The 14,375-nt window shown below is 25.5% G+C and overlaps 1 protein-coding gene across 1 annotated transcript in view; it reads left to right on the top strand.

Annotated features, from left to right (window-relative positions):
* Positions 1–675: 675 nt before the first annotated feature.
* DIP2 (disco-interacting protein 2) overlaps positions 676–14,375 on the top strand; it is a 46,006-nt gene continuing 32,306 nt past the window's right edge. Inside the window, exons 1-2 of the mRNA XM_011497532.1 lie at positions 676–2,793; positions 7,357–7,428. Of these exons, the coding sequence (XP_011495834.1) occupies positions 729–2,793; positions 7,357–7,428 (2,137 nt within the window). The 5' untranslated portion in view covers positions 676–728. The remainder of the gene's footprint in view (positions 2,794–7,356; positions 7,429–14,375) is intronic.

Consider the following 14,375-nt stretch of genomic DNA (forward strand, 5'->3'; position numbering starts at 1 on the left):
GACATGACAAAGGAAATTTAAAGAGTGGGGATAAATAAAGCTATAAAGAAGAATGAGATAAGGAAGATATAAGAATATATAATTTAAGTTAGCTCAAGCAGATAACATTAATGTCTAAACAGTGAATAAAGTATCCAAAGTAAATACAATGTGAAATAAGAACGCATTAATGTAACAGATTATATAATTTGTATATAAAAATATAAAATGATATTTTAGACCTCTTCATTATTACTATATTCAAATGTATTATCAACTTAATCATGAATTAGTGATCTTCAAAGCTATTTGGCTTGTCTACACTAAATTTCTTTAACGATAAACTATCGATTTTGAAGAAGTATCCATAAAATATCGATGTTTCCACCAATGTTTTTGTTAATGTTCGTAATACGCGGTAGTAGTCGAGGGAAAGCGTAAAAGAGTGGCCCGATAAATAAGTCAAATGAAAACTGTGCTCCTCGGATGTTCCTCGCAGTATACTTTGGTTAGCTGGACCTCGCCTCGCTATTCATGTATACGTCATAATAGTTTATTAGTGAAGTGATTTAAATTTATAGTTCTTAAATTGTGATTAAATATATAAAATAACAGATCTCGGTAGCTCTACTCCTGATACAAAAACATTATTTTGTTATTTAAAATTAAAATATTAAATTGTCGAATGATATTATTTTAAAAGCGGTTATCGTGTATGTAGAAAAATTTTGTTAATTGAATAACACCAGATGAGGACGCTCTCTTTCGAGAACCTCAGGAGGCTCGTCGGCCGTAGGAAGGATCGGGACGAGCCATCCTTCGAGCGGAGTGAGTCCTTCAAGCGCATCTCTATAAGGAAAAGTTATCTGGATCGTGGTAAAAGACGTACAAGACTACAGAAGGCTAATGATACATCTGATACTATCACTGCTGCTTCAGTGGTAACAATTGAAGTGTCTTCACGAACCAGAACAAAAAATATTGTAGGCCCAACTATTATTCAGGTTCACGGTGGTGATAATGTATCTGAAGAATTTGATTTGGATGAGAAAAACGAGAAAAAAATCACTCGCGATGGCGTTGAAATTATTGGGATGAACGAAGTAGTAGAAGAGGAAGACGATGAAGATGAAAAAAAAGTAAAGAGAGATACACCTGCAGGAACAATCGTATATGGCCAATGGTTGAATGATGTTGATTCTTCATACTCATCTAGAGATACAAAATCCAGAATAGACTCTTACTCATCTCAAGATTCCAAATTTAACCTTGACTCTTCTAAGGAAAAGATTTATATTTCACAAGAAAATCGGCCATTTACAAAGCGAAATATAGTACTACCACCTATACAAAATCTGATTGATAATGACGATAATCGAAGAGTTTCGTCGGTACTTATAGAACTCGATAAATCACCTCATTTTCCAAGATCGCAATCTAGAATATTGCAAAGAGGTGAGATGGAAAATGTTCAAATGATTGTAAACAATAAAGCCAGAAACATTTCTAATGATTGTAAGTCCGGTAGTGTTACTACGGTAAATGTTCGTTCAGATATTTGGAAAGATTCTTCATTTTTAGCAAAAAACAGCAAATCTCTTATATCTTTAAATCAAGGCATTGGAATTAATTTCGATGATAAATATAAGGGAAGATCTGCCATTGCCAAAACTGTTTCGGCGCCAGAGAAACCAGTTACCATTAAAAAAGAAACAAATACAAGAACTTCAGGATTTAGTTTATCTCTTTCTTTCTCTAGGTTAACAACGGATATACGAGCAGCAGCTCTAACTACTAAAAATGGGCTATTTAGAAGGCATAAAAGAACGTCGCCTATGAAGCCAGCTCCGAGTGTTAGTGCTGAAGGATATTTTGAACGAACAGCTGCTGCAGCTTCATCTACCCGAAAATCTCGAAGAAGCTCTGTGGGTAGTGGTAGACGAAGAGCAACATACGCCTCTAGAAGACGAAAAATTACTATGAGTAAGCCTGGAACAATATTGGATACTCCTGTTTGGTTTGTGCCACCAGAAAGACGGAGGTCCAATCGTCAACGTGGCAGAGTTTGGAGAGAGGTTAGATGTTTACCGCAAGAAGACGGAAAATCTGATGGAGATAATGTTGATAGTAGAAGTAATGATTGGTCAAATGATTCGAACCTTTCGGATGAATTTGATGACAAAAAACTTCTACTATCAGGAGACTTTGAAGAAAAATCAGAAGAAAAACAGAATCCTAAAAAAATGGACACTGGATCTACTCTCGATTCCTCATCTTTATTGTCAAGTGCGGTGAGTTTAGCATCTTTGAAACCAAAAATAAGTGACTTCAATGAAGATAAGATTTTTTACGAAGAATATCGCGGTGAAAAGTCGAAAGACAGTAGCTTAACGAAAAGTAATTTCTTTGCGAGTAGCCAATTTCTAGGTTTTGTGGCGAAAAGTAATGCCGAGAATGTGGTACACAATTCACGATATGATTGCACGTCATCGAGTGAAAGCGAGCCTGATGAACAGCGCCGAGTTTTATTGGTTGTTGGTAGTAATAAAAAGGATGCAAAAGATGCACTGAACCTGAACGTCACTGAAGCTAAAACAGTAAACGAAAGGAGAAATTGCTCAGTTGTATTGGTAGTTGAGGGTCAAAGATCGTGTACCGCCAGCAGGCAGCAAGAGGTAGGGCCTGGCCAGAGAAGACGACCCCTGAGGAGAAGATCGCAGTTGAGACGAGGCCCAGGAATAGCAGGCAATAATGCCCGTGGACAGCCAGTTTATCTAGCGAGAAGACGATCCTCCCTCAGGAGAAGACCATGCAGTAAGAGGGTTTTTAATAAAATACATAACTACATTCTCTATTTAAATGAAAAATCGCATTTTTATTTTTCATTTCATTCACAATTTAAATGATTTTTAATATATTACGTTATAAAAAACCAAATTATCAGAATAATAATATTTAGAAACTCCTGTATAAGAATACTGTACATTATCATTTCAATACATAAATTAGATAGAATTATTTAGCTGCTTATATACTTGCAAGAAACGGTTAAATTTAGGCATATTTGAATTAAAGAAAAATGTTTTGAATTGCAGTGATATTTTTATATTTTTATTTTTATAGTTCAAAGTTGCTTTTCGGTAATTTTTAAGATTGCTAAACCCTTATTTATATAATAAGTTTATAAAATTTATTTTTTGTAATATGTCTGAAAATTTGTCAACAAAACAAAAAATTGAATATTTTAAAATATTTCCAATAGTACATATCTTACACATCTAAAATTATATGTCTATTTATTTACATAAAAATACAAATTATATTTTTGTTATTATTTATTTCTATTATTAGGTTTATATTTTTTAAATTACATACATTAGTTAATTGTTACATTATTTGACATAAAACTTGCTTCCGTACAAAATTTTTAGACGTATTTTCTTATTATAATATTTTTAGCCTCTTAATTGTTTTTAGTAATATTATATTATATTTTGATTGATTTAATTAACTTACATCAATTTAATTCAAAGAAATTTTATATAAAATTTAATTGAATAATAAACAATATTTTAGAGTATTTGAAATATCTATACATCATTTATCTATTGCCATTTACTCGATTTGTTTTCATAAAATTTTCAATGTTATCAAGTTAAAATATGGCATATAAAACAATTTAATTTATTTAACAACATATTTATTAATGTACTAAGAATATAATGTATCAAGAGCAATTAATAATGTTAAGGTTATTATTATCACAATATAATAATAATATATTTTATTGTTATTATAATAATATTTGTAACAATATAATAATAATGTTTTGTATTGTTATTATAATAACATTCATAATAATACTTAGAATAGTAGTATAATAATATTATAGTAATATTTTGCTAAACATTATTAAAAATATAATCTTACAAGAAATTTATTTTATATTCCTTACAAAATATATTAAATAGTAAAAGCCGTAGTCGTATTTTCCAAAATTTCCGAAAATAAATAAAGAGACAGAAGGAAAATACAGGCATAAAAGTCTTATGCATTGTGCAATTATGCGCGCGCATGCATTTTCGTAAGACTAACGCGTGTTCTCTCGGATATGCGTTTCGAGATTCACTTCCTCGCTTTCCGCGTAGCGTATCGAACTCACATGTATTGCCTGGAGCTATGCGTATACAACACATTGACGCACATAGTACCTACATGATTTCATATTTTTCTAAATCATGCATTTCTTATCGCAGATTTTCCTTTTTCCGTGAAGGCAAGGTGCGTGACGATTGAACGTTCTACTCGCTGAAATTTGCTTCGTATGTTGTTGTATTCTCTGTTTCCTCTCTCTTCATTTAGCTTTGTCTTCTTTAATTTTCTTACAATATAACGAACTATCATGGTTTTATCTGGTTATACATATATTTAACGGTTTATTATAATTTTTTTTCTATTAAATTTAATATATTTAATTTTGTCTTGATTTTTTATGTGTATTCGAACATACTTTATATATGTGGGTGCACACGAGTTTATGTATACACTGGAATTTTTCGAAACTTCCGCCAAAGAAACGGAAGAGTCGAAATTACAATTACGTGATGAGACTTTTACATTTCTTCACATCGCATTTTCGTATTTATTTGCTCTTTTTCATCGTTCCCGCGAGTTAGAAATATACCTGCGAACTCGATGAAATGGAAAGTGTTAAGACTAGCATTGAATTTTTCTTCCAATCCCGTTTTTATGTTAATGAAATAACTGCAACATGAAATTGTCTAAATTCAGAATAAAATGATAAACAGGATTTCCGTATTGATCTCCAAGTTAAATTTTATATGGAGAACTTCATTTTAAGTTGAAACAAAGTTTTATAGAAATTATCAGGTTCAAAATCTATTATTTTGTTTTATATTATTTCACAAGTACGAAATAACTATTTATATCTATTTTATTATTAAATAGTTACTGTTAATTATTTCAAATGTACAATTTATTTTTGCATTACACATTTTTTTAAAATTTGTCATTCAATTATTTTTGTAGTAAATCTTATTATTTAATGATTGCATTAGAACCTGTGTATTTAAAACAAAAAAAAACTGAAATATGAAATAAATTTTTTTTAATCACAATAATTTAAATTCTAGATTTTCTATTTTAATAATATAAAAGACATCAATAATTATCTATCATTATGTTTCTAATTATTATTTATTGATTGAAGTGTCGAAAAAAATGTAGATAATTACTTTTTTTAATAAATTTAAGTTATAAATATAACTGTTGGAACAAACAAAATAATTTATTTGTTAAAAGAAAAAAGTTCTTCAAAAATATAGTAAAGGAATAATAATTTCAATTAATATTTAAGTATTTTTTTTATATTCCTAGAAATATGATTTTTTTAATACTTACAAAAATTCATGAGATTTTTAAAATAAATGGAAATTCAAATAAATAGTCGTTTGTTTATGAGTACCAGACTCATTCCTTTTTTGTCTTCAAATAATGTCGATTTGCGGGATATTTGCCGGATTACCAAGCATAACTCCATGGCATATAGATAGGATATAGCTCGAATAACGCACGCATAACTTAGACTCACTCGATGAATAAAACGGTCATTGGCTAGTAAATATGCATTGCGTGTAATGCGCAGTTGCGTGGGTATAAAAATGTAAAATATTCCTCACAGCGAGAACTATTTCATTATTGAATCGATGCCTCTTTTATCCATTGGTTGATTCAAATTCATACAACTTGATTGTTTCAAATTTTTTTATTTAAAATGTTGAACAAAGACTATATTTTATTGATTTTTCGATGTTAGTTTATTAATCACTTGATTAAACTTCTAGTTTTCAATATCACAAAATTAAAATATTTATTGAATGAAAATTTTGAACAATCGTATAGAAATATTTATAATATTATAATTAATAACAATACTTATAATGTTTTGTAATTTTCTATAAAGTATTTATGAATTTATTTACACGACAAAAGCATTTTACATACTTTATGTACTAAGGTGTGTCAAGTAAAAAAAATTTTTTTTCTCATTAATTTATTATATCTTATATTATTAAATTTTAAATTCTCCAAATACGTTAGATACGTTTTTTCTAAAATAGCAATTAAATACAAATAAAAAAAAATACATTATATTTTATCAACTAATTCGGAAACCAATTGTTAGTACTATTATTTTTCTAACTCATTATAAATACGAGATGCAAGCCTTGACTTAACGGTAACATTATTAGGCTTTATTGGCTCGGTAGACACATGAATGAGCGATTTTTCTTTGAGATTTGTCGACGCTTTCGTGGCAAGTTGCGTTCTCCATTGTCGGCCAGGCTCGGTACGTGCATTGGTCGAGTTTTACCCAAGAATGCGATAAAGCTATCCATTCGTTTGTTGTGCTTTTTTCGTGACTCTGCACTGTGCATGTATGCGTTAATTTCGACAACTCTGCATACTCGAGATATGTAATTGTCAGCGTCATAATAAATCCGTAGTTCACATTTATTTGTTTTCTTTTAGATTAGTATGTGAGTCTTCTTATTGGAATTATTTATTTGACGAATTAAATTTTTCTGTTATTTTAAATGAAAAATCATTAAATATATCACAGTTTACATTAAAATAATGCTTTTTTAATTGTAAGTAAGATGAATTTATCATATAGTTATTATTATGGGTAGCAATAAAAATTCTATTATAAAATACTGGTATAGTACTATAATATTAATAGTACATTATAAGCAAATTATGCATTTTCAACCATTCTTTCAAGAATTCTTTTGTTGATCAATTTTTTTATGGATATTTAAAATATTTCATCAAAAATGATATTTCTTAAGGAAAATTTTATGTATAGTTCGATATGAGTAAGCTTAATTATTGTACTTTCAAATAGATATTTGGAATTAAATGAAAGTTAAAATATTTGCACTAAATTTTTATACAATTTTACATTATTAGTGGGATATTTAAAATTTTAAAATATCGTTTTTAAAAATAAAAATATTTATTTATTAAATTTATATTTATTATATATTAAGATGTTTATTCAAATATTCAATTCATACTTTTCTATTATATTAATTTTAAGTCTAAATTGTTTGTAATCTAATAATATAAACTATTTATCATATTCGATATTTTATGACACTCTGTAAATTTATAAATCTAAGATAAAAATCAATTACATTGAATTACATTTCTTCACATTCATTGAATGGTAGAAGTTAATCTCTGAGTTTATAGTATTATGAAACCATATGACAAATTATATATATATATATATATATATACATATATTATTATTATTATTATTATTTTTGTTCTTTTTATATTTTGTTGTAGGAGATATCACACAAAAAGGTTATGAAAAAAAAAGGACGCGTTTGCTACAGCAGTATGCGTCGAAACAGCTTGGTGAGTCTCTTAATTTTTCTTTTTTCTACTGTTTCATCACGTCTATCTATTATATTTTTCAACTTTACGCTATATGTATAATGACTATATCTTCTTTGTACCGTTTGCTTATGGTCTGGTTCATGGCTTTTGCATCTTTTTATTTTATTTTATAGCCTCTTTTCTGATCTGAACGCAAGATCTACTTTGAATACGACGAATAACCGCATTTAAAGTTACACATTGTTTCACTTACAGCTATTGAGAAATGAGTTCTGATAGAATAATGTTACTTGCAACGATAAATATACATAATATATAATATATATAGTTTCAACTAATATCATGATTAAAAATATTTTTACTGGTAATATTTTTTTCAATGGCTTAAAATTTAGTACATGGCTTACTGTATTCTATATACTTATGAATGTTGTATAATTTTAATCTGAAGGTATTTTTAAAAAGGTATTGTAATTTTAAATTAAATAAAATGTATTATTCTTTATTCTGTTTATACTTCATGTATTTAATGTTTCAGAAAATTATTTAGTAGTATTTTTTACAAAAATACTTACAAACATCAAATGAATATTCGTTCATCAAAATTACTTATCATCATTTGTATTTTAATAAAATTATTTCTAAAAATACTTGTAAATATTGAATAAATATTTGTTCATTAAAATTTTGATGAAAAACTAAATCATATAAATTTATTATTTTTAAATGCATATAAATATTTCGATGAATTGTATCTGATAATAAACAATTTAATATAAATGAGAAGTGGACAAAGTTGATAGTTTGAAAATGTAGTTGTTGCATGCAAAATAATAATTTATTTAAATTGACATTTTAAATAAAAAAGGTTCTTCAAAACGTAAATAATTATAAATGCTGATTTTTTTATTAATAACATCAATATTAAAAAAAAATACTAGAAGTAAAGTTAATAAATAATCATTCTTTTAAAAATAAATTGTTGAAGATAGAAAACAATAGTGAATAAAGTGGGCACAGTTAAATAATTTGCATGTATTGTATGATTCCAACGAAATAAGCAAATTATCTATATATTATCTATATAATCAACTTTATAAATGTCTATAACTAAGAAATTAGTTCCATATTTGTTTCTCAGATACTTTTAGTTATCGATATATAATTTAGAAATATCGTCATATTTCAAAACAATACAAATATTGATTATTTATCAAGATTACTCAGTTAGCGAATTATAGATTATTTATTCATGCTTTATATTATTAAAACTTTTTAGCATGTTAAAAAAGAAGTATATTTCCAACCACGCATCTTGGCGTGTGCTCAATTCATAATCACTGCATGTTAAATGTTGCATAATAATGCCCGCACACCTTCAACTGTAATGAGAAAAAAAACCAACAATTATGATATTAAGCGAGAAATATGCTGCCAATAAAAGGTCGACGCGGTGAAAAAGAAAAGAAAAATGCATACTTGAATTGGAGGGGCATATTAAGGAAAATGACAAAGTTGTTTTAAAGAGAAGACTGGAAGTTGCGTGAGCATAAACATGTACACGAATGCGACACTTCTACGGTAGAGCCTCACTAAACGATGCATAATATAATACTGCGAACGCCCAAGAATGCTCTTTAGGTATACGAGCCTATTTTGCTGTTGCTTTTTTCTGTTTCTTGAATTTCTGCGAAATTATATGTTTGTGTCGTCTAAGCACGGAAAATCAAATTTGCTAATATTTGGAGTTACTTTGTGAAATTCGGATCGAGGAAAACATATTGTGTTTCAATGCATTGGTTACTATCTTTGTTAATTATAGTATGAAATCTGTAAGCTTATAAAATACATTAATCACCATATTTAGTTTAGGTTTTATCGGATATCCATCCACACAAAAATTATCTCAATCAATCATTTATGTATGTTAGCAGAAACAATTAGTTATATTTTATCAATTAATGTATGAAATTCTTAAGAAAATCTAAGTAAAAATCATTTTAGATAAAATAGATCTTAAAATGATTAAAAACCAAGTTGTGAAAATTATAAGATAATTTGATTAAAGATATGACGAAAAAAAGAGGAAATTAAAGATGTTTATAGAAGTACAATTAATTCTTTAATTTTACAAAATTTTTGACTAATTTTTAAAAATATTCATTAAAGTAATTCTATTTAGAAAGATGATTTTTTATAATATAACTTGAATCTTTTGAATATTACAATTTCTAACTTTTTATGAAAACGAAAATTTTGAATTTATACAATTTATGACTATGAAATCAGAATAATAAACACTAAATTGATTATTAAATCATTATGGGATTTACACAATTCACTTCATTTGCATTTTTATATATGGTATACATCCTTGAAGGTATTATTGTATGTGCAATTAGTGATTAAACGAATAATTAAAAGACTCAAAGTAGTTAAGTAACTGATTGTTTTCAAATAGTAACAAAATTTGTTATTAATATTATGACTCAATACATAAAACGTGATGTAAATTATTATTAGTAAAATTATATAACATTTTATATATAACATAGAACTTAATATAATTTTGCTTATGTAAATTCGAAACTAATATAATTAAATATTAAATTCTAACAGAATTGTATTTGAAATTCATAATTTTTATAATTATCATAAATCATGATAAAATATTATTATTTTTGAATTAGTTTTAAAAATGATCCATTCCTAGTTTATTGTATTCAATTATGTAATGTAAATAATAATTGAGTAAATTCGTATGCTTAACAATATCATTAAAAATGATAGATTTTTTTCATTTATAATATAATTTATTTATTATTTTGTATATTATATATTTTTATATATTATTTATTTATTTATATATTTTATTTATATATTATATATAATAATTTATATATTATTTATTTATTTATATATTTTATTTATATATTATATATAATAATTTATATATTATTTATTTATTTATATATTTTATTTATATATTATTTATATATAAAATAATTATAATATAATTATAAATATAGGTTTTCCAGTATTGATTACAAATTGTTAATAAATTGTTATTTTATTTACTAATTTCTATTGGTTAATTTAATATTCTAAATTTATAAATAATACTTGTTTCTATAATAAAATCAAAAATTGAAGACAAAGAAAAACTATTTATTATTAAATTTAGGACATAAATGCATTATATTGTTAAATTTTCTTAATATAAAATTCTTATTAAAAGTTGACTATTTTATTAAACTTGTATTTATTATAATTTTCCTCATACTCATATATTTCATTTGTAAAGTAGTGTAATTTACTTTAATAAGATTAACTTTATTAAAACACTTTAATAAAATAAAGACAAAAAATTTATTATTTTATTCACATTATGATTACTGTACCAATGTGTAATTCACTTAGGAACGTTTTCAGGTAATACGAGAGATGAAAATATTAGTGTTCGGAACATATTTCACAAGACCTACTAATAGTCGTATGGGCAATGGTGTATATTATTCTCCCAGTTTACTATTAACGTATATATCCCGCAAAAATGCGGAGTTTTCCTATTCATTTGTCACCTCGATCTTAGTCGTGTTTTTTTCCGTGTTGCCTTACGATTCTCCTACTGTCTCAAACTCATATGTTACTACCTAGTACGTATTGTGGCTCGTATATGTACGTAAATGTGTTTTTCAAGAGAAGGACAATAGAAACGCATACGTACACAGTCGCGTGTCCCTCTGGGTTGCGTAAATCATTACGCGTCGACTTGCGTGACCGAAGTTTGATATGTGAATTGCAAGTGCTCCGATTCACAGAGGAAGAATCTGCCACTGACACGTGTATAAACAATGGCATGCACATGAGACAATTTAATCTTAAATAGCAATCCGAGGATTTAAGAATATTAAGAATACTATCGCTCACTCGCACCTAAGCCAATTCGCTGACGCTCTTTGGGTTATTGTAATTATCACGTAACTTATTCTTTGAAAGAATGCACCGTCACCATTCATAATTATCCTCATTAAGTTTAATAAAATATTCATAGTAACGTTAACTAACTATACATATATGTTAACCATTCACATTTTTTTAAAGTTTAAACTTCACATTTTTGATTGACAAATCATGGATTTAACTATTATGTTCTACTATTATGTATTGTTTATGGAACCTGAAAGCATATGTATCTACACTTAAGCTGTATTTGATTATTAGACACTTTGTTTTTTTATAAATATCTTTGTATATTGAATAAACAAATACAAAGAACTATTGTAAAATTAAGAAAATATAATTATTAGAAAATAAATTTTATGTCATTTTCTAAATTTTTATTTATATCATATTAAAAGAACATTGAAAATATAATAATCAATACAAAATATAGTGTATGAAAGCGAAAAAAATATTGTTGCAGTAAATAATTGATTAGTTTATCAAAAAAATATATTAATTAAGTCATATGATTGTTAGTACAAATTTAAAAGTATAGAATTTCATCGTAGACGAATTGTGAAATATTCTATAGTATATAAAAATTCAGAAATTAATAGAAATTTTTCGACGTATAATTTACTTATAAATAATTAATATTTTAATACTAAATATTCAGTAATAGTAATATTCTATCTATAAACAAAGTTGTTGTGTACATACACCTTATTAAATAATGTTAGAAAATTTGAAAAAATTGTAATTAAAAATTGCTTTTAGTAGGAACAAAAACTATTGTTACAATATAATAATTGAAATCAACCTTTGTAATTATAAGAAAAAAAGAACGTATTTCAGGGTATAAATATAACCGACATAGATTCTCACGACATTATACTCATAAAAACTTGTATATTTTTCGCAACGAAATACTTCCTTGTCTTTAATTCTGATACATTCTCAAAAAAGTGAAAATATTCTTAAAATCTATCGAAAAATTATAATGTATATATTTTAAATAGTATTGTATTTTATTCGACATCAATGATTAATTTAATACAAATAGTTATTTCAAGATATTTATATGCATACTTATCATTTTATCATTACATTGCAGTATCATTCAACTATCTTTAAACAGATAAAAGTTACTACGTTTAACTATAAAAATCACATTATTTTTATTTTCACATGCTCATAAATATATAATATTACAAAAAATTGTTTTTAGAATTTATAATCTATGATTACAGCATTTTATTTTTTATTAAATTCGTAAAGTTGTAATTTTTAATAATATCGTGGAATCTATATAAAATACCATGATTGCATACTTATTCTGAATTGTACATTCACCGTTATTTAGAATAAAAAGTCTTGTTAATTTCCTTTTCCACAGTATTTTTATATTTAATTTATTTTGTATCCTTTTTAAATATTATTTTTCTGAATTTATATAAACAACCTTGCGAGGAATTTGTTATTTTAACGATACTTTTAATCAGGTTAAATCATTATATGTAAAAAAGTATTTAGAATATATTTTTTTTTTAAATAATTCGTATTCTCTATTATAGCAATTATGTATACTATTATTTAAAATTAAATTTCTTAATATATATATATATATACATTCATTTTCGTAAGATTACATAATTATGTATTTATTAAATTGAACTGTATTAATTAAAATAAAGTCCTTTTGTCGATAAATCAAGTACTTTAGTTAAAATGAGGATATGAGTTAATTTATAATATTAAAGCGACAATAAAGATTTTATCTGTTATATTTAAAATTATGTACTAAAAATTTTCAATTTGTTTAATATTTGTATTAAATTTTGCGAGTAAATATTTCAGGAGTTTATTTATATTGTATTAATTAATTAATAAAATTTAATTAATTAAGTAAACATTTAGATTTTAATACATAGTTTTATTTATTTATTTATTTATTTACTACATAACTTTCCATTGTTACAAATGGAAAGAAAATTTAGAAGATTTGTAGGTAAAACTTCCATACATACTGCTTATAACTAAATTTAAAATGATTGTTGGAAATTAAATTATTAATGTATCAATATTGCCGGAATTATTGTAATATTTTTACAGAGATATTTTAATATTCATTTTCTATTCAATATCTTTTTAAATTCACTTTTTTTAATTCACTTTTAATAAATGAATAAAACTAATAGCAGTGATGCTCATATCTTTAAGTTTTGTGGAATGATAATTTGTGACTAGTGGAAATCATTTGCTATTTAAATGTTATGTAATCCTTTTTATTATTTTTTTCCGTAATTTACGCGACATATCAAATATCAGAGAATTATTAAAAAATGTTTCGGAGGAAATTATATCAAAGTATATCGTTTTATAATGTCTTAATAGTAAGAGACATTGACGGTAAATAAGCACGTCACACAGACCGAAGTTGAGAAATTCCTAAGCTAACTAATTCTGTTCTTGTATCGTTTAGTTTTTCTGCTAGCTAGGACGACTTTAAAGATAAAGAGAGTGGGTATGATTGTGGTGAATAGCCAGTGTTTCAATGCATTCCTTTTTTCTTAGATGCTCAGAAGAAATATGTCCTTCGCGGAAATTTATTGTTGCTATGGAGAAACGTTGCACAGGAAGAAATATTTGTAATTTTTCTTCAATCATATTGTACTTACTGAGTTCTTTTTACTCTTAAATTGCAATTTTTATGTATATTTTCTAATACATACAATTTTCTTATTTTTCTTAACACGGTTTAAATTATTTCATATATAAAACTCTGTCAATAACAATTTACTTATATTAATTGAAATTTAGAATTATATTTAATTAGAAAAATTATTTGTAGCACAAAATTAATTTTTTTATTTATTTTCATTTATAAAAATTATCGATTGTTTTTCTTGTATATTTTTTAAATGAATAAATATTTTTCGGTAGATAGATTAAAATAATTCTTTTTAAATTTCATATATTCTGCTCTACAATGTGTTGTTTATTTTTTTATCAGTTTTTCT

This window comes from Ceratosolen solmsi, unplaced genomic scaffold (assembly GCF_000503995.2).
Source record: "Ceratosolen solmsi marchali unplaced genomic scaffold, CerSol_1.0 scaffold47, whole genome shotgun sequence".
Lineage (NCBI taxonomy): Eukaryota > Metazoa > Arthropoda > Insecta > Hymenoptera > Agaonidae > Ceratosolen > Ceratosolen solmsi.